The sequence below is a fragment of the Brassica napus genome, chromosome A9, assembly GCF_020379485.1.
Source record: "Brassica napus cultivar Da-Ae chromosome A9, Da-Ae, whole genome shotgun sequence".
In the NCBI taxonomy this organism is placed as follows: Eukaryota; Viridiplantae; Streptophyta; class Magnoliopsida; order Brassicales; family Brassicaceae; genus Brassica; species Brassica napus.
Genome location: NC_063442.1, coordinates 38,129,024 through 38,156,017, shown reverse-complemented (window position 1 = coordinate 38,156,017; position 26,994 = coordinate 38,129,024). Strand labels below are relative to the sequence as shown.

Genomic DNA, 26,994 nt, shown 5'->3' with positions numbered 1-26,994 from the left:
CTGAAATTTAGCTAAAGACTGATATGCTCAAATTTACCTCGTGAAATATTTAATTTCAGAGCGCCAAATAGTATTTAGGGACCAAATACACATAAATTATGTATTCACACAATATATTTGAGTTTCAAATTAAGCTAGATAGTAATGATTGTAATGCAGTAAACAAATAAGTAAATAGATAAAAAGGCATACTATTAGTTGGTATATAAGATGATCATAGGATTAATTGACAAAGGGAGAAGCGCAAAGGTGTGACTTGTGAGTGGGAATGCAAGGGTCTTCCAAACTTCAAGTGTTGGTTGGGTACTGCCGGACACAAACTTTGCTATGACTTTTGCATTAACGAAGGAGCCGCTCAAGGCGTCTGCGTCTCACAACCCGCCTCTAGCTCCCAGGCTTGTCTCTGTGGCAAGCCCGGCTGCTCCTAATTTATATGTCTCACTTATGTATTCTACATACTCATCTCCCAAGCAGCCAAGTTGTTACTATTAGGGGTTGAGTTGCGAAAATTAATAATAATAACGAGTGTTGTGATTGGTTGTCGTTAATTGTGATGAATTTTCTTTTTAAAATAAAACTTAGGGGTGTTCATACAACGCTATATGTATAATATATGTGTCTGTATCCCTAAACACGACGTTGATCTTGCTGGTTCTCCATCATTGTTTGCTTTTATTGCTCGAGCAGTACTATTATTAATATCATACAACTCCTTTGTATTTCATTAATTTATTGATAACTAGGTTCGAACAAGAACCTAGCTAACATGTGTTCACATTGTCCTCTTCTTCACCTTCATCCTTGTTCATCAGTAGTTCTTCCCAAAACCCGTCGTCGAGTTCCTTCTCCACCTCCTCAGTCCGTTGACGTCCATGTCCTTGCATCTCCAGTGCCAGAGCCTCCAGCTCCGAAACGTGTTCCACTGTCTCCGGTTTGACCTGATCCATCGAAGCCTCCTCTAGCTCTTTCCTCTGCTGCTCGAGCAGCTGCTGCAGAAGAGCGGGGTTCTGCACGGCACGCCTCAGGAAAGACATCATATGTCTCTGTTTCTTTTCTGCTCCATTGATCCTCTGCTCCATGGCTTGGATATAGCCTCTCGCTCTCTGCTCCTGCTGTCTGAGTCTCGAGATCTCCATCATCAGGACATGCCTCTCTTGCCGGAGCTCGACGCAGGGATCGCCTTGTGAGTGATGGAGCGAGGGAGGGGCAGAGGAGGAGGTTCGTCGCTTGATGCTTTTGAGAAGGTCTCTCTGTCCCATCAAGAAACCATCATTCATAAATTCCCATCTCTCTGCCTCAATCTTTCTGAATCCCTGAGAATCATATATTATTATCAATATTAGTAAAAAAAGAGAGGTAAGGTTTCGTTAGCCATGTCTTCTTATATAAAAGAGTAGTAATCTACATGCCAAGATGAAAGTAATCCATCTTTAATTTTTTTATATTATTAGATGGAAGAATGTGTCGCTTGGAATTGGATGGAGGGAACAAGTGTCTAGTGGAATATATTTGTGCAACTTGATTACTGGAATAAAACCGTACGAAATGATTTATTCCTAATGATTCTAAATTTTTTATCATTTAAATGAAAAAAAAAATCAAATGTCATTCTAATAATTTGTTTTGGAATATGTAAAAAAAGAAAAGAAATATAGTTATAAAACATTAACGATTAAAAATACAAATGTAATGAGATGGAATGAAATTTCATATTATTTATTTCATAATTTCTACTATTCCATTCACGTTTATTCCATTTTTTAATTTTTTTTTTCATAAAATTTCTAATTTTGGCTACGAGTTGCACCCATATGGATAAAGTTTTCTAGAACTTACGAAAACACTTCGTCTCAGTCACTGCTACCTAGAGTCTTTTTAACTTATTTCATCAACCATTAATTAATGGGAAATAATTCCTACGAAAGATTGGTTTTAAACTATGAATTCCATAAATATAAACCAAACAAATTACCATCATTTCGCAGTAACTGGAGGCCGAACGCTTCGTCGAGGTCCTCCAAAACTATAAGATCAGAGGGGAGCACAAAAAGTGAATGAAAAACAAAACAAATTCCGTAGCAATGACGTTCAGTGGAGAACCAGAGATATACTTACGTAAGTGTTGAGTTGTCTGACGAAACTGGAGAAGTTGTTGTGCTTGAAGTATAGAGGGAGAATGTTCGCGGAGAAAGAATGTGGATCCCACACGACAAAACTAATACCTCCCCTGTTCCACGACACAATGTGGTTTGTGTTTGGGTCGTCCACCATCTCGAAAGTCTTTGTTAGAAACGGACATGGCCCTGGTTCTTGCAATCCTTTCATTGGCACCGGCATTGACCACGCTCTCGAACTCGACGACGGCTCCATCTTCCTTCTTTTGATCAATAATAGACCTTCGATGATGACACCTTTGACCTAATATTGTTTTTTTCGTACGTTTCGGTGCAAGAGACGTGACGAATCATTTGGGTTTCTGAATTAGTGAAGACCAACGACGACACAAACAAAAGGAGGCTTAGAAAGACGCGGGAAGTGCGTCTTTTGAAAACACACAACACTCTGCTTTTGGTGTGTGTTGGTTTATGGTAATTGAGGAAGAAGATGTGGTGAAGAGATTGGCCACGTATGTGGCATATAAATAGAAGAGTTAGATACACAAAGCCTTTTTTGGTCAAATATTTAGCTGAACTTTCCAGAAAGAGTACAAGGCAATGGGTGCACCTGCATATCCATTCTTCGAACGTTCTGGAACTTATACTTGTGCAGATAATAAGGTAAAACTTAACTTGGAACCAATGATTAACATGAGATTATCACGCACATAATTTCATAAATCAAATATTCTCTTTTTCTTATAAGTCCATTTTGGCATTTTCTTAAGATGTACATCTAATATTATATAATACACTGAAATTTGCATTTCAAACTTCTCTAGATAGTGCTGACAAAAAAAAAACTTCTCTAGATAGTAAATACAGTTAAACAAAATTTATTTTACTTATATTATATATGACTAAATATCTTTTTCAATTCCTACCTGAGATAACAGTCGTATATAATAAGTATATCGCTATTTCTTGAGTTGATTACACCCAAAGACACTTTTTGTCTTTCTTTTACATTGAGAGACACTTTCCACATTTGACACACTTTATGGTGGGGCCTAGGCGTTTTTTTGACAAATTTACCCTTAATGAGAAGGAAAAAATGTTTGTGGACATGGATACTTGAAAATTTGTGGACATAGGTACATAAATGTTTGTGGACAAAACAAGTTGTGGACGAACAATTTTAACGAACATATCTCTTATACACATCTACATCTTGTATAAATGATATTGATTATATAGAACGAATGATATCGTTTGAACCAATAAATTGTGGATATACAAATTGTGGACAGGTTGATATTGATTATATAGAATGAATGGTATCGTTTGAACCAATGAATTGTGGATATACAAATCATGGACGGGTTGATATTGATTATATAGAATGAATAATATTGTTTGAATCAACAAATTGTGGATATACAAATTGTGGACGGGTTTCTGACCTTAATCTTGCTGATAAAAAAGTTCAATTTAATAGATCAGCGCAAGATTACATCAACAACCAGAAGAGAAAACACTAATAAAAAGCAATTCAACATCAATAGTCTTCAAATTTGAGGATTTATGTGGATTTAATTCAATCAAGCCAAGAACTTTAAAATAGATAAAGCTATCTCGTTAAAGCCAAGAACTTTGTGGACAAAAAATATGCGTGGACGGAAGATGTGTGGATGAGAGATGCGTGGATGGGAGACGCGTGGACATGAGATGCGTGGACGGGAGACGCGTGGAGCCACTTACACCACCACTGTAACTACCCTCACGTCTTACACCACAGCCTCCATAACCACCACCGCTTCCACTGCGGTATCCATCGCTTCCTCCACCGTATCCACTACCACTGTATCCACCACCATCTCCTCCACTTGAGTAGCCACCTCCACCAACCACCACCATTGTATCCACACTCACGCCTTCCACCATCACCTCCATAACCACCACCGCCTCCATTGCGGTATCCATTGCTTCCTACACCACGGCCTTCATCGCAACCTCCATCGTTTACGGGACTAAATTTTGTTCATAGGAGAGATTGAGATCGAGGAATAGAGATCGAGATTCTGAGATTGAGAAATAGAGATTGAGATTCCGAGATTGAGATAAAAAGATCGAGAAAAGACAAAAGTGAAAAAGAGTATTAATGACAATTTCAGATGGAGAAGGTTAGGGTTCAATCTCTTTAATCTCTCATGTCTGAGTTCAACATCTGGATCTAGAAAATGTCAGGGGAGAAAAAATTTTCACGATTTTGTATAAATTGAAGAGATAAGGTTTGGTTATTAGTTAGAGAAAAAAAATATTGTATTTTAGAAAAAAGTAAAAAAGCAAATCAATTTGGTTGGTTAGAAGAAAAAGTAAAGATGTTTCTTGTTGAGGGTTATATTAGTAAACCTAGCATAAAGAAAGTGTGTTGTATCACAATGTGACTCTGAGTGAAATTAATAAGACAAAATGTGTCTCTGAGGGTAAAAATTTCCTATTTCTTTCATATATATGCATGATACACCCACTCTATTTCAACCTTAAATATAAAATTATAAAGTAAAATAAGTTTTAAATTGAAGTTTATGTATAGACTTTGTGAGTGAAATCACGATAGACACAAGTTGATTGGTACGTTTGTACCTTTCCTAAAGAGAGAACGCTCCAAGTCCAAAGTCCGAACTTCCAAGTTGCTTATGGATTATGTTTGTGTTACTAAGCTACACGTGGCAAAAGCTAAACTGCCACGTCGTGATTCGGTGTCTTGTGGAGTGTGCTTGTGAACGTGGTGGCCATGTGGCTGGCTGGCTACGCCAATCTATGCAACTTTGGATTTACGGGGGTGCATGTAACCAAACTTAACAGTTTTATAGCGATAACTAAAGTCATTGTGTTACCACTTGCCGACAAAAAAAAATTGTGCTACCACTTAACGGAAGCTGTATGATTAGCACGTGTACACGTATTTGGTTTATAAGGTAATAAATGTACGTTGGGTTGCATGTCCCACAATTCGTGGCAATAAGTTTTTATTTTTTGCTACGATCAATATGTTCTTTTACAGAAACAGGATCTTAACAAGTATGGGTTCGTGGAAACATGGAACCGCTATGAACATCAACATATAATAGGATCCTCTCTTTTTTTAATACTAAAACTTTTGCTGATCACCATATATAACAAAATTTGTATTTGGAAACAGGAGCTAATATAGGAGCGAAAGAGGAGTAGATATGTCATAATATTCTCATACAAAAGTTGTATGGAGGTATGATGAGAAGATTCAATGTAAAAATGGTGCAAGTTATAACCATGTATCAGCTTTCACTATTTTGGCTCCCTCTTTCACAGTTATGGTTGTGATCAGAAGCGAATCATAAAAATCTCTTTAATAAAAATAATAATACATATTACAACAGAAAAATATATAAATGATATAACTTATAAAATATTAATTATATAACAAGTTTATATTTGTAAAAATTTTCAATCTAGTATTTATAATTCAATTTATACCTATTTTTAGATAAAAAAAATCAAATTACTCAATATTTTATGTCATAATTGAATAAAGATTAATTTTCGTTTAACTTCAGTTTGTTAATATTTCAAAAATGCATTCAAAACTATAATCACCAACACTGAATTACTCTAATTATCTAACAATTAACAATTGTCTACATTGTCTGGTACTTAAGAAATCCATGTTATCATAATATTTGCATGTATAAACTCAAGTTTTATCTTCTCTATTAAAAGAGAAGTACCATTTTTATCTACCATAAAAAAAGTCATACTAGCTTTATTAGGTTCATTTCATTAATTACATTTATTTAATTATTTATATTAATCTATTAAATATATAAAGATATTAATAATAAATTAATTTTAACTATAAATTTAAATTTTATTTTTAGTTATAACAAAATGTTGAGAAAAAATCTAACAAATTTTTTCTAAAAATTAAAATATCTTATTTAAATTAATACCATTATTAATTTCGTAATTAATAACATATACATTAATTTAAATAAGATTTTATTATAAAACAAAATAAAATAAAAGTGTATGCTATTTTCAAATTTATTAATTATATTCTATATCTTCTTTATTAAAAGAAATACCATAAACAATTCATACTAGGTCTATACATCTATTTGATTATTTAAGTTAATTTATTTAATATATAACATTTCTAAAAAATCTTATAAATTATATAGATATTAATAAATAAATTTTAACTGTAAATTTAAATTTTATTTTTACTTATAACAAAATATGTTGAAAAATCTAACAAAATTTTAATAAAATTTTAAAATATTTTTAAATTAATGCATCGATTGATTTTATAATTAATAATATAATATTACTATAATCTATTTACGTATAAAATCCCACAATATACTAAAATAAATAACATAGAAATATAAATTATGCTAAGAAAATATCAGTTCTATAGTATAACTAAATAAAAATTTTAAAATGTATTGTATTCAGTCGGTAAAAATTAGAAAAAAATGAAGGAGATTCTAAATTTGTTTATTTCATACTATGAATTTATTTTACCAAACTCGAAAATATATTAATATATAATAAAAATTAATAATAAAGTAAAATGTATAAAACAAATCATTATACATTAATAATATCAAATAAGAAACATAACCAATAACATTATAGATTTACACAATATATAACACTAAAATGTAAATTATATCTTTGAAAGTTTTGCGATGGTATCTGTTATATATTTATAAAATGAAAATCTACCCGCACGGATGTGCGGGTGAAAAATCTAGTAGTATATTATGCCTATGGTAACATATGATGCCCTGGATCTTTAAATATATTTTGCTGCCCTAAGTGGAGGTTTTATTTTTCTATATTGTGGCACATAGGGATGGCAATCAAGGACCTGGACCGCGGGCCTGTCCCGTAAAGGCTTGCTGCGGGGCGGGATTGGGCCTCCATTTGGTAAGCCCGCAAAATTGCGGGCCTCGCGGGACGGGTTCAAAGCGGGACGGGTCAAAAGCGGGACGGGTCAAAAGCGGGACGGGTCGAAAGCGGGATGGGCTTAACCTGCGGGATTTTGAATTTCTTTTTTTATTACACACAACTATGAATTGCTTTATTACAATGTGATATTTCTTGTTTAAGTTGATTGGTTTTGTTTTTAGTATTATGAAGTGGTGTTTTTCTTAAATTAAATTTGGTTATAGTGGTGTTGTTTAGGAGAAAAGTTAGTTGTGTAACACGTCACTTGTGTAATTTGGTAAAGTGATTCACGATTTTCTTTGCAATCCAAATAATTAAAAAGAGAGATGGTTTGATGAAGACATAAAACACTTGAGCCAACTTATTACAAAGATAACAACTCAATCAGATTCAAACTCAACAAAAGCTTATGCTGATAACAAAAGAAGACTTTTAACTCAAGAACGCAAGCACAAACGGAGCTTTGTGGCATTGATTTTGATAAGTCTTTAGTGAAGCTAAATGAGCTCTCTTCAACTCTCTTACACAACTCTTATACTTGAGCATTAATGAAAAAAAACTGTATTAGGCGGTTTGATAAGGAGGCGTCCCGCGGGACGGTCCGCGAAGGCCTATATATTTTGCGGTACGGGTTTGGGCCGGCATTTTGAAGACCGCAGCCCGCGCGGGACAGGCCCGCTGTAACCCGCTCGACGACTAATCCGCTGCGGTACGGGACGGAACGGGATGGATAAACCTGTTTGATATCTCTGGTGGCACATCACTGCTCTTTCACAAGGGACCACCATTTCTTGGCTTCAATTCACAACAAGCATTTAACACATGCCTAACGAACTTAGATGATGGTTATCTATTAGACTGCAACTGTCTAATAGTACTGATTGGTTGTTTTGCGAGAAAACTCGGCAAATGTTACCCCATCCCTTACCCTGAGACGATAGAGATGGAACAATAGTCTGAATGTATGCTTTAGATACCTCATCCGTATCAGGGTGTAGAGAACCTGACCTTATATGTTCCATTGTTTTGAGACTGAGAAAGGGTGGCTCCATTTTGGCTATAAGAAGACCACAAATGTTTTGCATATTACGTACGCCAGCTTCCTGTCAAATGGGAAAGGTGATTATTGAGAATCTCTTGAAAATAAATGGATTAGACAAGTGGAATGGATGACATGAATCTAGTAATTATTATCAAGTGGAGATAATTTGGTTGGAGCTCTGGGGTGGTGGAATCATTTTGAGAGTGGTTCACTGCTAAAGAAAAGTCAAAGTCAATAGGTTTGAACCAAAAGCTATGTAAACTAGAGAGAATGACAGGACAAGTATTTGGTTGTAAACTAGGATACGGATACCTAACTGAATGCTATAGCAAGGACAATTTATACACACGACGCCCGAATCCCTTATATATTAAAAGAGAAGCATTGTAATAAATGCATTCACATTATAATAGACACGTGGCAGCCTCACAATGATTTGATAATAAATATGTTAACGCGTTCACACTATAGTCATAAATGTGTTCACACTATGTACTTTGTGATTTTTTTAATATAAAACTCACATACATAGTTCCAATAAAACTCTGGATTTTTCGGTTCGAATAAAAATAGATAACGAATCAAAAGCCAAACTATATATATATTATTTTTATTGTTTACAGATAAAATTGAGCAAAATATTCATAAATTTTGATTCGATTTGTTATCCGTTTTGATTTGAACCAAAAAATCTTGATATTTGAAACTTTACGAAACAAATCAAATACTAAAATACAATATCCAAAAAAGAAGCAAATCACTAATACCAATATTTTTAGGAACATATATCTAATTCGATATGTTATATGCATATATACATATATGAAAAGAATTATATATATTATACTTTATATGAGTTTTACAATATAAATTTATTATATTAGGTACTAGAATTAAAAGGTTATATAATGTTTTATTTTTGTAATAAAATGTTATTATTAAATTATTTTTAAAATTTTATTTTATTTACGAATCAAATCGGATATTCTTTAAAATTCTAAAACATTTCGGATATCGGAGTCACCGAATATCTAGGTGGCTAAAGATCGAATTGACAAGAATGCTTCCAAATATCCAGATACTTGATATGTGTCCACCCCTATTTACGAATATAATTTTATTTTCTTTTGATGAAAAAATGACTAATGTCAAGGTCTTTTTTATTTTAAATAAATTTTAATTTTATCTTTCATGTATTATTCTGAACAAAAATGTCATTTAATATTAATTAACAATATCTTTATATATTTTTCAACTATTTTTATATACTTTTTACATAAACATACATGTGCACCTTGATGTGAGCATCTTATAACTAAGTATTCACCACAGCTGAAGTATCTAATTTTTTTGAAAGTTGAAATATTTTTTCTTAATGTTTCTTTCACTACCGACCAAATTGTAGTGAAATGATTTGTCTTAATAATTTTCTTTTCTTTTTCTTAAACTATCATCTGTTTAAAAACTATAATATGAAACTATTGGTTCGACATGACAACTATCTAAACTTCATAATATGAAAATAAACATATAATATTAATTTTAGGTTTTTATCCGAAAAAACCAAAAAATCAAATGTTTTAACCGAATAAACTAAAATGAATATTAATTTAAAATAATAGTTATATTTTAGAAGATTAAAAACAAAAAAACGTAAAACCTAACCAATATCCAGATTAAACAGATTTATTGTCTTTTTTATTAAAAATAACGAAACTAATAATCACATTCCGCGTAAGGCGCGGGTTATTACCTAGTATAGGAAGTAAAAGAGAGAAGTTTCAGCGTTTCGCTGCTCCAAAGATGGCGTGAGAGAAAGAAAAGAAGAATCAAACATAAATTAAATATTAAAAAAACATAAATTAAATAAAAATTAAAGAAAGGGGGGCAAAGGAATAAAATTTGTTCGAGCCAGCGAGAGAGAGAGAGAGAAGTTGGCCGGTGAAACAGTCAAAAAGACAGATGAGTTGGTCTCTCACCAACTCCTCTACAGATTATGTCTCGCTCTAATAATCCTTGCGAAACTTAAGTTTTCCTTTTCTGTGTGTGTGTTTGTGGTGACCACAATCAATCAATCAATCAAAATCTTATTTCTTCTTCCCTTTCTCATCTCTTTTGTCTTTTCTCCCTTAGAATTTTTTTTTGTCTCTCTCTCTCTCTCTCTCTCCACCACAGAACATAATATTCGGAGTCATCATCAAAACGAAAACCCTAGCACTTGTCCTACTGATTGAACTCCATGGCGTCAGGCGGCGGAGAGGCGGCAAGATCGGTGGAAATAGGATCGGATCCCAAACTAGGGGGAGTCGGGAGCAGGAGCGCTGGAGGAGGTCAATACTTCAGGGCGGATACTCTTGATTTCAGTAAATGGGATTTGCACATGGGCCATACCTCCTCCTCTACTACCGCCGTCAAGTCCTCCACCTCCACAAAAGCTCCGATGCACGAATGGGAGATCGACCTCTCCAAACTCGACATGAAGCACGTTCTCGCCCACGGCACTTATGGCACTGTCTACCGCGGTGTCTACGCTGGCCAACAAGTCGCTGGTCCGTTTTTATCTCCCTAAATATTTTTTTTAAATAATAATAATTTGGTAATTTGGTTTTGGTTGATATGACAATTTGCAGTGAAGGTGTTGGATTGGGGAGAAGATGGTCAATCAACAGCTGCTGAAACTACTGCTCTTCGCGCTTCTTTCGAGCAAGAGGTTGCCGTCTGGCAGAAGCTCGATCACCCCAACGTTACCAAGGTATGTATTCATAACTATTAGTATTAGTATTAGAAGAGGAATGAAGCATTGACTTTGACTTTCTACATTTTTTATCAGTTTATAGGAGCATCCATGGGGACCTCTGATCTGAAGATCCCTCCCGCTAATGATTCTGGGGGACGTGGTGGCAGCGGAGCACATCCTGCCAGGGCCTGTTGTGTTGTGGTTGAATATGTTGCTGGAGGCACACTCAAGAAGTTCCTCATCAAGAAATATCGGAGCAAACTCCCCATCAAGGATGTCATTCAGCTCGCGTTGGATCTCGCTAGAGGGTAACTAACCACTCTCTCTCTCTCTCTTTTATTTTGTAATGTTTAAGGGATTGTTGGTCGTATACATATACATATCCTCTTTTTCGTGTCTCAGGCTGAGTTACCTCCACTCCAAGGCGATTGTACATCGGGACGTGAAGACAGAGAACATGTTGCTAGAAACTAACAAGACGCTCAAGATTGCTGATTTCGGAGTTGCTAGAGTCGAGGCTCAGAACCCTCAAGACATGACGGGTGAAACTGGAACTCTCGGCTACATGGCTCCAGAGGTATGTATGGTAATATTATCCCTTTTTCGTAATTGTGAAAACAGAATATATTAAAAAAGGTTATGTTTTTTGTGGGGGATAGGTTCTTGAAGGAAAGCCTTACAACAGGAAATGCGATGTGTATAGCTTTGGTGTATGCCTCTGGGAAATATACTGCTGCGACATGCCTTACGCTGACTGTAGTTTTGCTGAGATCTCTCATGCCGTTGTTCATAAGGTCTCTCTCTCTCTCTCTTTCTCTCCTATTCTAAATAATCAGAAAAGAATCTAATCCCTTATCTTTATTTGGTTGAACAGAACCTGAGACCAGAGATTCCGAAATGCTGCCCACAGGCAGTGGCAAACATAATGAAGAGATGCTGGGACCCGAATCCAGACAAGCGTCCGGAGATGGAGGAGGTAGTGAAGCTACTTGAAGCGGTAAACACAAGCAAAGGCGGTGGAATGATACCACCAGACAAGTTTCAGGGGTTCCTCTGTTTCTGCAGACCTCGTGGCCCCTGATCTCTCTCCCTCTCTCTCATATTCTGCGTGATGATTCTTGGATTTTCTTTTTTTTTTTCTTTTTCTTTTGGAGACTTTCGAGTTAGATTGACATTAAAAAAACTCTCATTCTGTTCTATATACATGTATTTATACTACACCCAGTCTGGTCGTGTATAAAATTGATGATAAACATAAACCTTTGAATCTTTTTCGTTCTCTTTTTTTGGCTGGGGGGTGGGTGGGGGTGGCGCGTCATATATGTCCCTTTTTGCTGGTCTGGTGATTCGTACAATTTTAAATATGTAATTTAGGTAACAAAAGCCAAGAGAGTGAGAAAAAACAAGTGGGAAGAAGACATAAGGCTACAGAGGGAGTGGTTAAGTTGTGATATAGAAAAATCAACTAGTTTGAAAGATAAGGTTGTAAACAAGCACATGAATAGTAGTTCACATTTTTGGTTGTTTTGTCCAACTTTGCGTCGGGGATGTTAACGGGAAGCTCGAAGTCGGAGGCTTTTAACTCGATGAAAGAGTTCTTGAAGCAGACAGGAGGGTATGCGATTATAGACGGCGGGCTAGCAACTGAGTTCGAGAGACATGGAGCGGATCTCAACGATCCTCTCTGGAGCTCCAAATGCTTACTCACTTCTCCTCACATCATCCACACTGTAACTCCTTTTTCTCTTTTTTGGGGAGAGAGAGTGAATTCTGAATCGTTGCTCGTTGCCAGCTGCTTGACTAGGTTTTTTGCGCTTATTATAAATTATCCCTAGATTTAGATTTAGATTTAAATTGAATTGTTTTGAATGAAGTAGAGCAAAATATTCTCGTTTCATTATTTGGTATTATTAACTAGATATTGATCCCACTGGCACTGACAATATTTAAAGCTGCCATGCCAACCTTGTGAACCCTAAACCCTATTTTTGTAGTTGTTAGTGTTCGTTCATCTTTCTCCTTTTGTGTTGGAATATCTCTTTTTCTACTTGTTTCTTTTTAGTGGGGGATTTTATGGTTTTCTTTTTGGCATTGCTACTAAATGGCTTTTGATTCTTTTTCCTGATGGAGCAGGTGTGTCTCGATTACCTTGAAGCTGGTGCTGATATTATCGCCAGCGCTTCTTATCAGGTTCTCTCTCTCTCTCTCTCTCTCTTTCTTTTTATGGGGTGCACTAAAACGTGAATCAATCTTTTGAGTAGGCCACGATTCAGGGGTTTGAAACAAAAGGCTTTTCAATAGAGAAGAGCGAATATTTGCTTAGAAAGAGCGTTGAAATAGCATGTGAAGCTCGGAGCACGTACTATGACAAATGCAAAGCTACCTCCTCCTCCAGCGACATTGTGGATGATAAGATTCTTAAAACGCGGCCTATTCTAGTTGCAGCATCAGTTGGTAGCTATGGTGCTTACTTGGCTGATGGCTCAGAATACAGGTTTTAGCTGCTCTCATTAGTTACACTGTTCAGATTTTTTTTTCTTTTCATTGCCTCCTTAAAAACATTATATGTTGGTGACTCTGTCAGTGGAATCTATGGTGATTTGATCACGCTGGAAACACTCAAAGATTTCCACAGGAGAAAATTGCAAGTTCTGGGAGAGTCTGGTGCTGATATAATAGCATTTGAGACCATTCCAAGCAAGCTAGAGGCTCAGGTACTGATCGACTTTGATGTTGTTAGCTTCTTCTGGTGGGGTGTGTTAATAAGGTTTGAAGTTATCTTTCTAGGCATTTGCTGAGCTGTTAGATGAAGGGGACGTGAAGATTTCGGGGTGGTTTTCTTTTAACTCCAATGATGGGGTGAACGTGGTTAGTGGGGATTCCATCAAGGAGTGTGTCGCCATAGCTGAAGCCTGTGAGAAAGTAGTTGCGGTTGGGATCAACTGTACCTCTCCAAGATTCATAGAGGGCCTAGTCTTGGAGATAGCAAAGGTACTGCTTTTGAATTCTTATCCAACACATATTGGGTAAATCTTTTTTCACAAAAAGGCTTTGCGCATAACTTTGATGTAGGTGACGAGCAAGCCAATACTAGCGTATCCAAACAGCGGAGAAAGATATGATGCTGACCGGAAGGAGTGGGTTGTAAGTCACATTATCATCATTATGTTGGTTGGAGACAAAGACAGTAATGGTAATAGTAGTAGTTGGTGTGATGTTTTGGTGCAGGAAAACGCAGGAGTTGGGGATGAAGACTTTGTGTCGTACGTAGAGAAATGGATGGATGCAGGAGTGTCATTGCTGGGAGGCTGCTGCCGCACAACACCAGCCACCATCAGAGCCATTCACAAGCGACTCGTCACTCGCAGATCTCTCTTCTCTTTTTCTTAGCTTTCCAACCTCCACCTTCACTCTCACTCTCACTCTCTCTGAACCTTTTTATTTTGTGCAATAGATTTGTTGTACTAAACATACGAATGAGTTTGTTTTCCCTTTTATTTGCCAAAAAAAAAACGAGCTTTTCTTTGAAATGTGATCAAAAGTTTTGGGTCAAAGACTTTTATTACATTGAGATATGTCCCTCTAGAATCATCTTCAGGTTACAATATCTAACAGTAGGACTCGTTATGTGACTCAGAAGCGGAACAAAATCATCTGGTGTGTGTCTTGAGAGTCTGATACATCATACATACATTCTTTCTTTTAATGGTCAGCTACGCATAGCAAGGTTCTATTTTCCAAGATCCTTTGGAGTATTCTTTCTTTTAATCTCTTAGCCAACTCTTTGTTCAGATGTTACAAAAGTGTTTTCTTCCGGATATGCAGTGGGACAACGAGAGGGGGAAAGCGGACCCATGATTGGATGAGCCACAGAAGACCTCTACTCTACGGTTGACATTTGTGACTACAAGTGCCCGAAATTTACCCTGTTTTTTTTGTTAATATTAGGTTTGTATATATGTAAGATGTCTCAATGCTCGAACGTTGGGCTTGTAGTTGTACCGTACGGTTGGGGAATTATGAGATGTGATGAAAAAGACCACACATGAGTTATTATGTGATGTGTGTTTATCACCACTTCCTTCTTTCTCAGTTATACCAGAAAACAATGCATAAAGAGATAAAAACAGTTACATCATCCTATTTTTATTTTTTACCCCTAAACCCTAAAGTCTCCAATGTTCAGAAAGTGATGGTTAACCATACTCGCACCCAAAGGACCTCTTCTTTCTCTTCTTGTAAGGGTTCTTCAAAGTGAAAAAACTTTCACATCAACCATCATTCCTTACAACTTTTCCCCTTCGATAAAACCCCCAAAACGTGCTGTTTTTTTTTTGTCGCATCATATCACTTTTTTTTTCTTTTGCAGTTTCCGCATTTATGAATTGAGTAAATTGAATGCATACATGTACATCTTGGAGTCTGGGGCTTGGGAAATTTGTATACTGGGTTGAGATATATTAACATCATCCTCAAAACAATAAAGGAAAAAAAAAGTTCCTTAGAAACAAGATTGGTGGAAACAAACATATAACCCAGCTTCAAGAACTCGCTAGGCGCTAGTCGGGCGCTCGGATCGGGCCTAGCGCCTAGCTGATTAATCGGGGATTAATCGAAGATTAATCGGGGATTAGTTTTTAAAATATTTAATTATAAATTTACGTACATATAATAATGTTGTGACAACTAAATGTAAAAACAGCATGGTCCAATGGTTTCTGAGGTCTCTACAGCGCTTGGAGGTACAGAGTTCGACACTCTTGCAAGGTTTGTGTCCTTTCTTTTTATTATTGCCACGTAAAGAAAAAAAAATTTAAAACCTACAAATGATTTGTCCCACATCGGTAAAATATGAGTGGGAGAAGTCTTGAAGTGCACTATATATAGATGATAAGGTCTCAGCTGTTGATCAGTCAAATGGGCTCGTTACAAGGCCCACAAATTTGACAAAAAAAGTCTAAATTTTTTACGGTTCAAATCGGTTTCAAGCGATTAATCGCTGATTAATCGGGTTTTTCAACGATTACTCAGTTATCCGATTAGTTGTACCGATTTGACTGAAATCGGGGCGGTTCCCTTCCGCCACGCGCCTAGTCGGGCGCCTAGGCGGCTAGGCGCCCGTGTTTTAGAACGGAGCATATAACTATACTAATTTCTGTCTGTTCATTCAGATAAAGTATTATAATCCAGAAACAGGCTTACCAATCGTATCCTAATGTTGTTCTAGGTGTTATCCTGTATATTTATTTATAATACGCCACCATGTGGCGGATAATCTACAAAGTCGCCTTCATTAACAGGTCATTCGTTAATACTATAGTTTTTATACATACATTTATAAGAAGTATTTAACAAGGGATGAACAATTACAGAAAACTCAGACACAAAATAGCATCAACCTTTAAGGGGAAGTCTTTAGAAAATAAATAATTATAATAAATGGATTCCACCAAAAACTAAAGATTCAATTTTTAAAATTTCTAAATAAAAACTTTTTTTTAGTGAATCTTTGTATTATTTATAAGCCTCCACAACATATGGTAATTCGGGATTGATTAATATTTTCTTTTTTTTATCTGAATAAAAAAAAATTAAAAAATTAAAAAACACTTTTTCTAAGGATTACAATGGAGTATCACCATTGGAATGCTCTTAGTCTATCGAACAAATGGTATCTTAAAAAAAATCTTCTAGTTCTTTATTATTAGGTGTACTTGTGTTGACGTGATACAATAAAAAAACTAATACTACTATTAGTGATCCCTTTAATTAATCAGTACGTTTCGCTAATCAGAGTTGTCATAGGCATTTGATTTAACAAAGGAAAACCAATGAAAGCGTAATTATATAATGACTTGTTACAGCTGGCACAGTGTTTTGTAGAGACAGATAAAGTTATTGAGCCTTCATTTTCCTTTTTATTTTTATATATTTACAAAAATAAAAGGTCGTTGCGATGTATCTTCTGATCTTTTTCCCGTCTGAAAATATTCATTCAACGAAGAGATACACGATTGATACACAAACTGGCGGAAAACAAAGATATCCCCAGAAACATAAGCCCAAAGAAAGGCACCTAAAACCCATACCGGAAGTGACTTACAAAAACAAGAACACAAACACATACACTCCGACAAAAGGAAATTACATAACCCACCATGATAATAGTACACTAAGCTTGCACCAGTCTCTGAACGAGATATATCGTTGTCCGGCTGACCAAACGATAACTTCAACCTCTACCAACACCTACCAACACCGAGAGCACTCCTCTCCACCTCAAAGAAACCAGACTTTATAACCCGGTAAGATAGAACCATACTTGGAACATACTTTCTTCCGGATACGGCTGCGACACAACTTCATTGTGTCCAAGCAACACCTCCATAAAAGTCCTATAAAGAACACTCCAATCTCAACAGATCTGGAGATAAACGAGGTCAGACCCGGTAACGACCACACCGAAGCAGTAGTTACAAACAGGAAAGCGTTCACACCCTCATTACACACTCGAAAACACTACAAGCTTAGGACCAAAAATCAAAAGAGAGCATAATAATTTCCTAATATAGAGGTCAAGAACCACATGATATCCAGACTTCACTAAAAACACATAAATAAAAAGCCCCCGATTCACTTGCAGGAAACAAAGCCAGAACAGAGCCCACAACCAACAGAGACAAGAGCCATAAGATTCTCTTAACCACCGCAACAAAAACGGACCGATTCGGTCCGAGAACCAAGAACGGCCGTCTTCACGCGCTTCACTCGCCTACACAATGGATGAAAGGCGGATAGATCTGAGCCATCAAAGAAGGAAGCCACAGGATGGATAAAGAGAGTCACTTCTGCATCATCATATCTTCAGATCTGAGCCACACACGCCTAAATCGAACCGTAGCTCAACCGGCGAACCGTTGCTTCATCTCACAAACAAGGAGACCGAGGACCATACAAAGAAACAAAACACTAGAACAGGCTCAACGCCGTGGCTCGAGAGCCAACGGACGCTGGCCGAGCCAGAAATCCGGTGAAGTCTTCTTCTTCTTCGAAAGGATAAGAGAGAGTGTTTCAGTCTTTTTTTTTTTTTTTCCTTGCTTTGTAATAGATGCGATGTATCTTCTGATCTTCTCTATAATTTTTTTTCAGATATGTTCAATAGTAAAAAGGGTTGAACAATAATGAACATCATTTTTGAAGTTCAGTTTTTTTCTAAAATGCAATTTTTGCCTATAGTTAGTAAAGTTATATTGGAGGTTCCATATTAATACGGACAAAAAGTCGTTTGTAATAACTATATTGTGGGGAGCTTTTTATCATGGATTTGGTACACATGTAATGTAACCATTTATTATGACTACTAGGATAAGACCCGCGCCTTGCGCGGGATTAAGTTATTATTTTTATTATATTTTGGAGAATGAAACAATAGTTTGGCTTCATTTGGATTACGGGTGTTCAATCCGGATATCGGGTTGGTTTCGGTTCGGTTCGGTTTTTTTCGGTATTTGGTTAGTAAAATATAACTACTATTCTAAATCCATATTTACTTTGACTTTAGTCTTTCACATACTTTTGAAAGATTTCAACTGGACGACTAAATTGATCAGCCAATCTTGTTGCTTTAAATCATTAGTGTTTATATATATATTATTTAATTTGAATATTTATTAAATAAAAATTCATATGCGTTATATTTTATGATCATTTGTAACTTATTATAACAAAAAAATAATCTATTGATCACAAAATTTTCAGAGTAGGAATATTCAAATTTCTAATAATATATAGACGTTTTAAAAAATTCAAATATAACATATAAGAAAAAATATAAATATTTTTATTATATATTTAATGTGATTTTTTTAATATCTTTCAATAATATAAAATTAAAAAAAAGAACTAAGATAACAAAATTGTTATCAAATATTTATTATTCATAATAATTAATTTTCATATATACGTTAATCATATTAGGTAATTTCGTAGCTTCTAATTAAGGAAAGTGCAAAAAAAATTTTGGTAGATTATTTATCAATTCGATAGTTAGTTTAATAAAAAATATAATGTAAGTCAAGATGGACCAACCTATTTTTCTAAGAATAGTATATTTTATATAGTCATTTATTAAATGAGAATTTATAATCATACAGTTTTATGATCATTCATATCATTTTATAACTGAATATTTAAATCATCGATAACAAAATTTTCAATGTGAAATCGTTAATAAGTTTATAATTTATAAATGTTTTTGAAAATTCATTGAAAGTTTAAATATTAAAATATTTATGTAATCTTATGGTATATAGTATAATCTATATATATATATAAATATATATGTTTTATTATTAAATGATATTTTTTACTCATATGGTTTTAAAATAATGTGTATCTTTTATAATATTAAATAAAAGTTCATATTAATACAATTTTATGATCATTTGTAACTTATTATGACAAAAAAAATAATCTATTGATCACAAAATTTTCAGAGTGGGGATCTTCAAATTTCTAATAATTTATAGACGTTTTGAAAAATTCAAAATATAACATATAAGAAAAATTAAAAATGTTTTTATTATATATTTAATGTGATTTTTAAATATATTTTAATAATATAAAATTAAAAAAAGAACTAAGATACAAAAATTGTTATCAAATATTTATTATTCATTATAATTAATTTTCATATATACGTTAATCATATTAGGTAATTTCGTAGCTTTTATTTAAGGAAAGTGCAAAACATTTTTTGGTACGTTATTTATCAATTCGATAGTTAGTTTAATAAAAAGTGTAATATAAGTTAAGATGGACCAACCTATTTTTCTAGAAATAGTATATTTTGTATAGTTATTTATTAAATAAGAATTTATAATCATACGGTTCTATGATCGTTCATATCGTTTTATAACAAAATATTTAAATCATCGATAACAAAATTTTCAATCTGAAATCTTTAATAAGTTTATAATTTATAAATGTTCTTGAAAATTCATTGAAAGTTTTAATATTAAAATATTTATGTAATCTTATGGTATATAGTGTTTAATATATATATATATATATATTTATTTATTTATTTTATTATTAAATGATATTTTTTACTCATATGGTTTTAAAATCATGTGTATCTTCTTATAATAAAAATGTTAAACCATTGATCATTAATTTTTAACATAATAATTTTAATAGTTTTAGTCATTTATTGTCGTTTTTAAAAATTCAAAATATAACATATACGAAAAAATCTAAATTTTATTTTTATAGCTAATTTGATTGTTTAATTTATTTTAATAATATAAAATTAAACAAAAAATGATGGAGGAGATATACATTGTTATCAAATCTTTATTATTAAACTCATTAATTGGCATATATATATTAGTCATTTATGGTATTTCCGTAGGTTTTATTTAAGGAAAGAAAATATCATATCATATCATTATATCATATAGTTTGACCAACTTATGTATCTAACAACATATAAAAATCGAATGTGGACCTACTTATTTTTCAATTGAATGTAATTGACTACCTAATTGAGTGCCACCTATGCATTGGGGTCTCTTTTAATTAATACAAAATTGAGGTTACATCTTTTCAAATGTTCATCAATTAATATATAAGGGATATGCGTTTAAAAGTTATGTTGTGGAATTAAAATTGCTACTGGTATAATTGTTTTTTGTTTATGACAGTTGCATGTATTTCACATAGTTTTTTAGCAAAAAAAAAAATGTATTTCACATAGTTGTATTTGCAAGACTTTTTTTATAAAAAAAAAAACTTATTTTCGAAAATAAAACCGATCATATCTTAATATGCTAATGAATACGTCTATGCATATATATAAAAATTGTTAACAAGTTTATACAAATTGAAATTCCATCTCTCGAAATTTTTATGTATGTTAACAAGATTCATATAATTAGAATCCTGTATTCGATAAAAAAATAGATTCACGTGATTTAATTTGTATGACTGACATAATTATTAAGCAATGAAATTCTAATCACTAAATACATGTTTACTACTATTATACTCCTTTTAGTTGAACATGTTAACTAGGATGTTTTCATGAATTATTTAGTAAAAGACTAATACAACTTTTTAAATACTACAAAATCGTCAATTAAATAGAAACAGACACATATAAAAAGGGAGATTTACATATTTACTAAACCCAAGTATTGGTCTGAACTCTGAAGAAACAGACACGGTCTCCCACATGCAGCATGTGTCATTTTAACTTTACCTCACAAAATAAATCGCTTAAATTCACCAAACCATGTCTTAAAAGTGGAAACTCGATGTTATTTTTTTCAAAAATCGAGATAAAGCAAAACATGGGGGTTATTGGGCCCCCTAAATTAACACTACAAGATCCACCCTTTGTGTTAAAAAAAATACACAAAAGGTAACTTACATATAGCGTAATAGCGTATGTTCATTCGCTAAACCCTTGTGCCTTGTGATTAAGCAAATATTTCTCAATTTGATACTCGATTCGGCCCAAACCCTAAGCCGAAGTAATTTAAACCGACTCTATGTTTATAAATTATAATATAAGCCATCACTCGTACGCATATATGTAAATGTAATACTTCATCCATCCGTTTCTAAATAAGTGTCGATTTAACACTTTTCACACAGACTAAGAAAATAGCAAAAATATATATAAATTGTTATTAATTACATCTTTCTGACCAATAATATTTGAGATAAATAAAATTATTTATAAAATCAATACAATTTACAATTAATTTTCAGCTGAAATTAAATATAATTTGTATTGAAATTGTAAAATTACAATTTTTGTGTAACAAAAAAAAAACTAAAATGACACTTCTTATGAAACAGAAGGAGTATTAGACATGGCCGGTTCTCAAATTTTGGAAATCGCTGATCATTTAATAAAAATTTTAATAGTTTGGAGCTCTAATTTTTTTTTTTTTTTTACAAATTTGAGAGATTATTTGTATAAAAAAAATTAAAAAAATTTTGGGAGCATAAGCCGAATGTTTCATCAGGCTTGGTTCTCAACCGGCCAATGATACTATAACAGTGTGTTCTTGCAGTAATAAGAAGTGAGTATTATTGTTTGAACAAAAAAAATGTAAAAAAAAGCAAAATAGATGGAAGAAGACGAGGCCAAGTCTCGCAAAGGGGGATGATGGTCCCGTAGACATTAGTCTAGATTGGGTCAAAAAGAGTCCCCCTCCTCTTTACACACAACAAACTCAATTTTATAAACTTCACATTTTACTAAAAAGTGAAACGTTTGTTTTCTTGGTCTTTATATTACGTTTGGTAAACGTGTTAATTCCATTTTCTATGATAAAACTCCACGAATGCACAAATATAAAGTGGCATTTGTAGTTTTTGATGTCACCCGAAACCTCAAACTTCACCCTCTAAACATGCATACATGCACCTACCTTAGCTCACCAATCCACCTCTAGTATTGATGCTACTATATTTTAATTGTCATTTACTAAGTAACTATTATTTCCTGGCGACAATTTCCCAAGAATTCAGATTTCGTTTTGTCTGTTTTTGTTTATGTGTTTATTCTAATTGCCAAATCCGGGATTTGTATTGCATATATGGAATGGAACAACCCAAAAGTGTTTATTTTTATATCGTGATCTTGTACTTTTCCTTTAAAAAGAAATTATGATTACTATTCTGTATCATATTTATTTCTGCTTCATACATGTATATATTTGTATGTATCGTTGATTTATTAGTTTCTATAAAAGTATGGAATGATAACAAAGGTACTGTATCACATATATATTGATTATTTTATAATCTACAAGACTATACACTTTAAAATATCTCAATAGATGCAATGAAACACTACTAACAAACAATAAGATGTGATACTTATGATACTTCTTCTAATATATAGATTCTGATTGGTAATAGCTGTAGCTTTGTAGAAAAAAATCTGTAGATTTTTTGCTGTGGTTTTAGATTTTATTGCTATAATTTTATAGAAAACACTAAAAAATTGCTTTGGATATTTGGTTCTGAAGATCACTTGTACAGCTGTAGGTTATTTCAAAAGTTGTGGTTTCAAAAAAAAATTTAAAGCTTGATTACTCTGAATTTGGTGCTGTAGAAATAAATAAAGCTGTGGACAGTACCTACAACAACTACCAATCACCCCCATAGTTGAAGATATTTAAAACATCAAGCTTATTAAAACATAAACAAAGATAGGAGTATCATTTTGTGGTAACAAATTAAATCAGTTATAATAATACTGAACATATATAAAGGAAAGAAGATGTTCCAAAAAAATCTTTATAATATAAAGGAAATAATTCAATTTCAAGCACTACTCTATTACCGAACTTAGAGCTTTAAGGAGAGTGGTGGGAGATATGTTAAGGGTTTACATATTTATGGAAATAATTTTTTTCTATATTCTAAAAAAAATCAAACAAAAATTGAAGGGAAACTGCAATAAATATAGACTGCAACTAGCAAATTAAAAAATAATAATTAAGGAGTATATTTCATTTATAAAGGGAGGAGAAGAAGGACTCGAAAGAGAGAGAAAACAGATAGAAGAAGAAGAAGCTCTTTCTTCCCTCTACCCACGTTGATATATGCCCAGAAACGAAGTCCCCCTGTTTTCAAATCCCTAATTTCAAAGTCTTTTTCTCTGTAGCTCTTGTGTTTATAAGAAGTAATCTCACATATTCTCTTCCTCATTATCTTTTACATTCTTCTGTCAACACCATTTCTTAACCGGGTCAGGGGATGCTTATGCTTATCTATCGGTCTTTGCAAAAGATTAGTTCGTGAAATCAAGGATCTCTCTATCTACTCATTCTATATAAACAATGGGCGATGGTAGTAGCCTCAAGAGAACCAAGGTGTTTCTTCTTTGACCAAAAATAATAATAATTAAACTGGTATTTGATTATCATCACAACCCAGACGTTGCTGATCTCCAAATTCTTGTGCAGCGTTCATGGCCCAGAGCATTGGTTAAGAAATGGCTCAACATCAAGAGCAAAGCAGAAGATTTCCACGCAGACGACCGAGACGTTTACAAAGGTAATAAACTCGTATATATATATATATATATTTTAAACTAAATCTTATTAATGAACTGCCTTCTTCTAGTCTAGGAATGTGAGAAGTGGACAGCTTTTGTTTTCGACTTTATAGGATGTTCACTTTAAAAAAAAAAAGTTTTTGCAGGTGAATGTGGAGACTGGAGTAACAATGTCATTGAAAGAGAAGAAGCATGCTCTGTTAACAAGAAAAGCAACTATGCTGGTCAGTAAATACATGCTTCTTCCTTCTTTATTTTATTTTCTAAAAACTCATTCTAACTTTAAAAAAAATTAATTGAATTTTACAACAACAAGTGTTTTAATTAATTTGTATTCAGAGACTGGGTGTAGAAGAAATAATGGAAGAGGTAGACGAAACAGACAGGAATTAGATTCAGCACCACTAGTTAAACAAGTTCATAATCTCAGGTACTTATATTTCTCTTGTGTCTCTTTGCTTTTTTGGGCAAATTCTTTTCCTCTAAGACACGTTGTTCACATCAGGGTTTTTACTGCTACCTGGAATGTCGCCGGAAAATCTCCTCCGAGTTATCTGAATCTCGACGATTGGCTCCACACCTCCCCTCCTTCCGACATTTACGTTCTTGGGTATTGCTAACCTCTTTTAATTCAATTTTACTCAAAGTTAAATAAATCACATGAAAAAAAAAACAAGTAAAAAAAAAACACATGATGTTTTGTTTCCTAATCTCTCTAAGACTTCCCCACACAGGTTCCAAGAGATCGTTCCTTTGAACGCCGGCAACGTTTTGGGCACAGAAGACAACGGCCCGGCCAGGAAATGGGTTTCTCTCATCCGAAGAACCTTGAACACTCTCCCTGGCGGAGGAAGCTGCCGGACCCCTTCCCCTGTTCCCCACCCGGTCGCCGAGCTCGACTCCGACTTCGAAGACGCAAACTCCTCGTTCTATCATCGGAGGTCGTTTCAGTCACTTAGCAAGAGCCTGAGGATAAACAACTTTGACATGTCAGCAGCATCCATGCAGCAGCCACATCTTGACCGGAGGTTTAGCGTCTGTGACCGTTTCATGCTGGGCCACGATTCCTACGACCAAAGCTTCAGGTATTGCTCCTCCGAGGACGACGTCGACGAAAATGTGCATGACTCTAATTCTCCGTCCTACGATCAATATTCTGCTGTCTCGAGGAGTGGATCTTTTGTGACAGAGGAGAGAGACAAGTCTAAGTATTGTTTGGTGGCTAGCAAGCAAATGGTTGGGATATTCTTAACTGTTTGGGTGAAGAGTGATCTAAGGGACAGTGTCAAGAACCTCAAAGTTTCTTGTGTAGGAAGAGGCTTGATGGGCTATCTCGGAAACAAGGTAAAAGACTATCCACATTATTTTCAAATTTTAATGTCTTTGTGTAAGAAGTTGTCAAATTTTAGATCTATATTTTTTTTTTTTTAATTTGCAGGGATCGATTTCGATCAGCATGTCAGTACACCAGACTAGCTTCTGCTTTGTGTGCAGCCACTTGACGTCTGGTCAGAAAGAAGGTGACGAGCTGAGAAGAAACTCCGACGTTTTAGAGATTCTAAGGAAAACCAGATTCCCTAGAGTGAACAACGCAGGGGAGGACAAGTCTCCCCAAACGATTTTAGAACACGAGTGAGTTATTTGTTGTTGGTCCTTATTAAATTCTTTGAACACTGCAATAAGCATGCTAAATCTTGTTTTTGTTATGTGTCTTTTCAGTCGAGTAATCTGGCTTGGAGACTTGAACTACCGTATAGCTCTTTCTTACCGGTGTACAAAGGCTCTTGTCGAGATGAGAAATTGGAGTGCCTTGCTTGAGAAAGACCAGGTAAGAAATTAGCATTTTCAAAAGGCCCAAAAAAACCATTTATTTGAAAAAACAAACTTGTCTGAAAGAAAAAACTGTCACTTTTGTTTGTGTTATAGTTGCGGTTAGAACAACGTAGAGGTCGTGTCTTTGAAGGATGGAATGAAGGGACCATCTATTTCCCACCGACTTACAAGTACTCTAACAATTCAGATGTATATGCTGGTGATGATCGTCTCACCAAGGCCAAAAGACGGACTCCAGCTTGGTTAGTATTAGTGTTTCTTTCTTTTGAGTATAAACAAACAAACTTAATACATATATAATATTTATGAGTTTTATTAATCTAAAAATTGAAGGTGTGATCGCATACTCTGGCATGGTAACGGACTTAGTCAGCTGTCGTATGTTCGCGGGGAGTCAAGGTTCTCAGATCACAGACCAGTCTACAGTTTGTTTTCTGTAGAGATTGAATCGGTATATAGAAACTACAATATCAAGAAAAGCTCTAGGGTTGAAGTTGAGGAACTTCTTCCTCAACGGTATGGATACGCTGAGCTTAGCCTTTACTAATTCATTATCACGAGACAAGGGAGGATTCAACATTTCTAAAGCCTGAAAAGAAAAGAAAAATGGTAACTAAATCTTTGATGATCAGTTAATATTTTTTACACTTGTTGCTCTCGGGGTGGGTGTTGATCTTGTGATATTAAATCATCTGGTCTTGCTGCGCTTTCTAGGGGTTGGTCAAGGTCTTCCATGTTTTTTCGGTTGGGAACAGGGGAAGAAGATTCGAGTGGAAAGCGAAGTAAGTAATTAATATAGCTTTTTAGCTGAACAGTTCCTTATCCTTTAGGATTATAAAGAGTGGACCAGTTTTGTGCACTTCGAACCATTAGTTTCTCCACAGGATGTAGTGTATAGATATATGTGTTTGCAACTTTGCATGTACATCTTATTGATTCTTTTGTAATGACCAATGTGTTTCAAATTGGAAAATCTCAGTTTCAGTCTTTTGTCCTATGATTCCCCCTCCCCCCCTTTCCCTACAGTGACAGAGTGAATATGGATACTTTCGATTTTGAAAGTGAGGAGATAACCTTTTTTAAAAAAAGAGAGTCAAGCTCGTGGAACTATATACTATAGTCTTGCTTTTGTACTTTCTAATCAACCCACTTGTGTTCTTACGACCGGTTCATCTTCATTCATATAAGTACTGTAGAACTATATATC

At 34.3% G+C, this 26,994-nt stretch overlaps 4 protein-coding genes across 5 annotated transcripts; 3 read left to right on the top strand and 1 right to left on the bottom strand.

Annotated features, from left to right (window-relative positions):
- Nucleotides 1–519: 519 nt before the first annotated feature.
- LOC111200772 (heat stress transcription factor A-7b) lies at nucleotides 520–2,954 on the bottom strand. Its single transcript, XM_048741411.1, has 3 exons — nucleotides 2,116–2,954; nucleotides 1,973–2,023; nucleotides 520–1,313 (listed from the first exon to the last, which is right to left on the bottom strand). The coding sequence occupies exons 1-3, from the start codon at nucleotides 2,368–2,370 to the stop codon at nucleotides 762–764; spliced, it is 858 nt and encodes a 285-aa protein (XP_048597368.1). The 5' UTR covers nucleotides 2,371–2,954; the 3' UTR covers nucleotides 520–761.
- Nucleotides 2,955–10,016: 7,062 nt separating this feature from the next.
- On the top strand, nucleotides 10,017–12,142 carry LOC125575164 (serine/threonine-protein kinase STY13-like). The gene is made up of 6 exons (XM_048741408.1): nucleotides 10,017–10,685; nucleotides 10,767–10,888; nucleotides 10,967–11,181; nucleotides 11,276–11,450; nucleotides 11,533–11,667; nucleotides 11,748–12,142. The coding sequence occupies exons 1-6, from the start codon at nucleotides 10,376–10,378 to the stop codon at nucleotides 11,952–11,954; spliced, it is 1,164 nt and encodes a 387-aa protein (XP_048597365.1). The 5' UTR covers nucleotides 10,017–10,375; the 3' UTR covers nucleotides 11,955–12,142.
- Nucleotides 12,143–12,182: 40 nt separating this feature from the next.
- On the top strand, nucleotides 12,183–14,403 carry LOC125578518 (selenocysteine Se-methyltransferase-like). Its single transcript, XM_048741409.1, has 7 exons — nucleotides 12,183–12,603; nucleotides 13,007–13,063; nucleotides 13,135–13,367; nucleotides 13,458–13,587; nucleotides 13,661–13,864; nucleotides 13,946–14,017; nucleotides 14,102–14,403. The coding sequence occupies exons 1-7, from the start codon at nucleotides 12,421–12,423 to the stop codon at nucleotides 14,261–14,263; spliced, it is 1,041 nt and encodes a 346-aa protein (XP_048597366.1). The 5' UTR covers nucleotides 12,183–12,420; the 3' UTR covers nucleotides 14,264–14,403.
- An 8,586-nt stretch (nucleotides 14,404–22,989) lies between these two features.
- LOC106415840 (type I inositol polyphosphate 5-phosphatase 4) lies at nucleotides 22,990–26,775 on the top strand. 2 transcript variants are annotated; one of them, XM_022708473.2, is made up of 11 exons: nucleotides 23,034–23,769; nucleotides 23,863–23,953; nucleotides 24,101–24,178; nucleotides 24,294–24,384; nucleotides 24,460–24,564; nucleotides 24,689–25,298; nucleotides 25,393–25,586; nucleotides 25,674–25,782; nucleotides 25,881–26,029; nucleotides 26,121–26,396; nucleotides 26,502–26,775. In XM_022708473.2, the coding sequence occupies exons 1-10, from the start codon at nucleotides 23,737–23,739 to the stop codon at nucleotides 26,332–26,334; spliced, it is 1,674 nt and encodes a 557-aa protein (XP_022564194.2). In that variant the 5' UTR covers nucleotides 23,034–23,736; the 3' UTR covers nucleotides 26,335–26,396; nucleotides 26,502–26,775. The 2 variants fall into 2 exon arrangements, with proteins under 2 accessions (XP_048597364.1, XP_022564194.2); XM_048741407.1 differs by having other exon boundaries at nucleotides 22,990–23,769; nucleotides 24,294–24,564.
- Nucleotides 26,776–26,994: the final 219 nt, after the last annotated feature.

Coding starts and splice junctions, on each gene's coding strand:
- LOC111200772 (XM_048741411.1), bottom strand. CDS start 2,370: ATGGAGCCGTCGTCGAGTTCGAGAGCGTGGTCAATGCCGGTGCCAATG. Junction 2,024..2,115: donor TCAGACAACTCAACACTTAC/GTAAGTATATCT, acceptor CTGATCTTATAG/TTTTGGAGGACCTCGACGAA. Junction 1,314..1,972: donor CCAGTTACTGCGAAATGATG/GTAATTTGTTTG, acceptor TATGATTCTCAG/GGATTCAGAAAGATTGAGGC.
- LOC125575164 (XM_048741408.1), top strand. CDS start 10,376: ATGGCGTCAGGCGGCGGAGAGGCGGCAAGATCGGTGGAAATAGGATCG. Junction 10,686..10,766: donor CGCTGGCCAACAAGTCGCTG/GTCCGTTTTTAT, acceptor GACAATTTGCAG/TGAAGGTGTTGGATTGGGGA. Junction 11,182..11,275: donor GCGTTGGATCTCGCTAGAGG/GTAACTAACCAC, acceptor TTCGTGTCTCAG/GCTGAGTTACCTCCACTCCA.
- LOC125578518 (XM_048741409.1), top strand. CDS start 12,421: ATGTTAACGGGAAGCTCGAAGTCGGAGGCTTTTAACTCGATGAAAGAG. Junction 13,064..13,134: donor TCGCCAGCGCTTCTTATCAG/GTTCTCTCTCTC, acceptor TCTTTTGAGTAG/GCCACGATTCAGGGGTTTGA. Junction 13,865..13,945: donor TAGTCTTGGAGATAGCAAAG/GTACTGCTTTTG, acceptor ACTTTGATGTAG/GTGACGAGCAAGCCAATACT.
- LOC106415840 (XM_048741407.1), top strand. CDS start 23,737: ATGGGCGATGGTAGTAGCCTCAAGAGAACCAAG. Junction 23,954..24,100: donor CGACCGAGACGTTTACAAAG/GTAATAAACTCG, acceptor AAGTTTTTGCAG/GTGAATGTGGAGACTGGAGT. Junction 26,030..26,120: donor AAAAGACGGACTCCAGCTTG/GTTAGTATTAGT, acceptor TAAAAATTGAAG/GTGTGATCGCATACTCTGGC.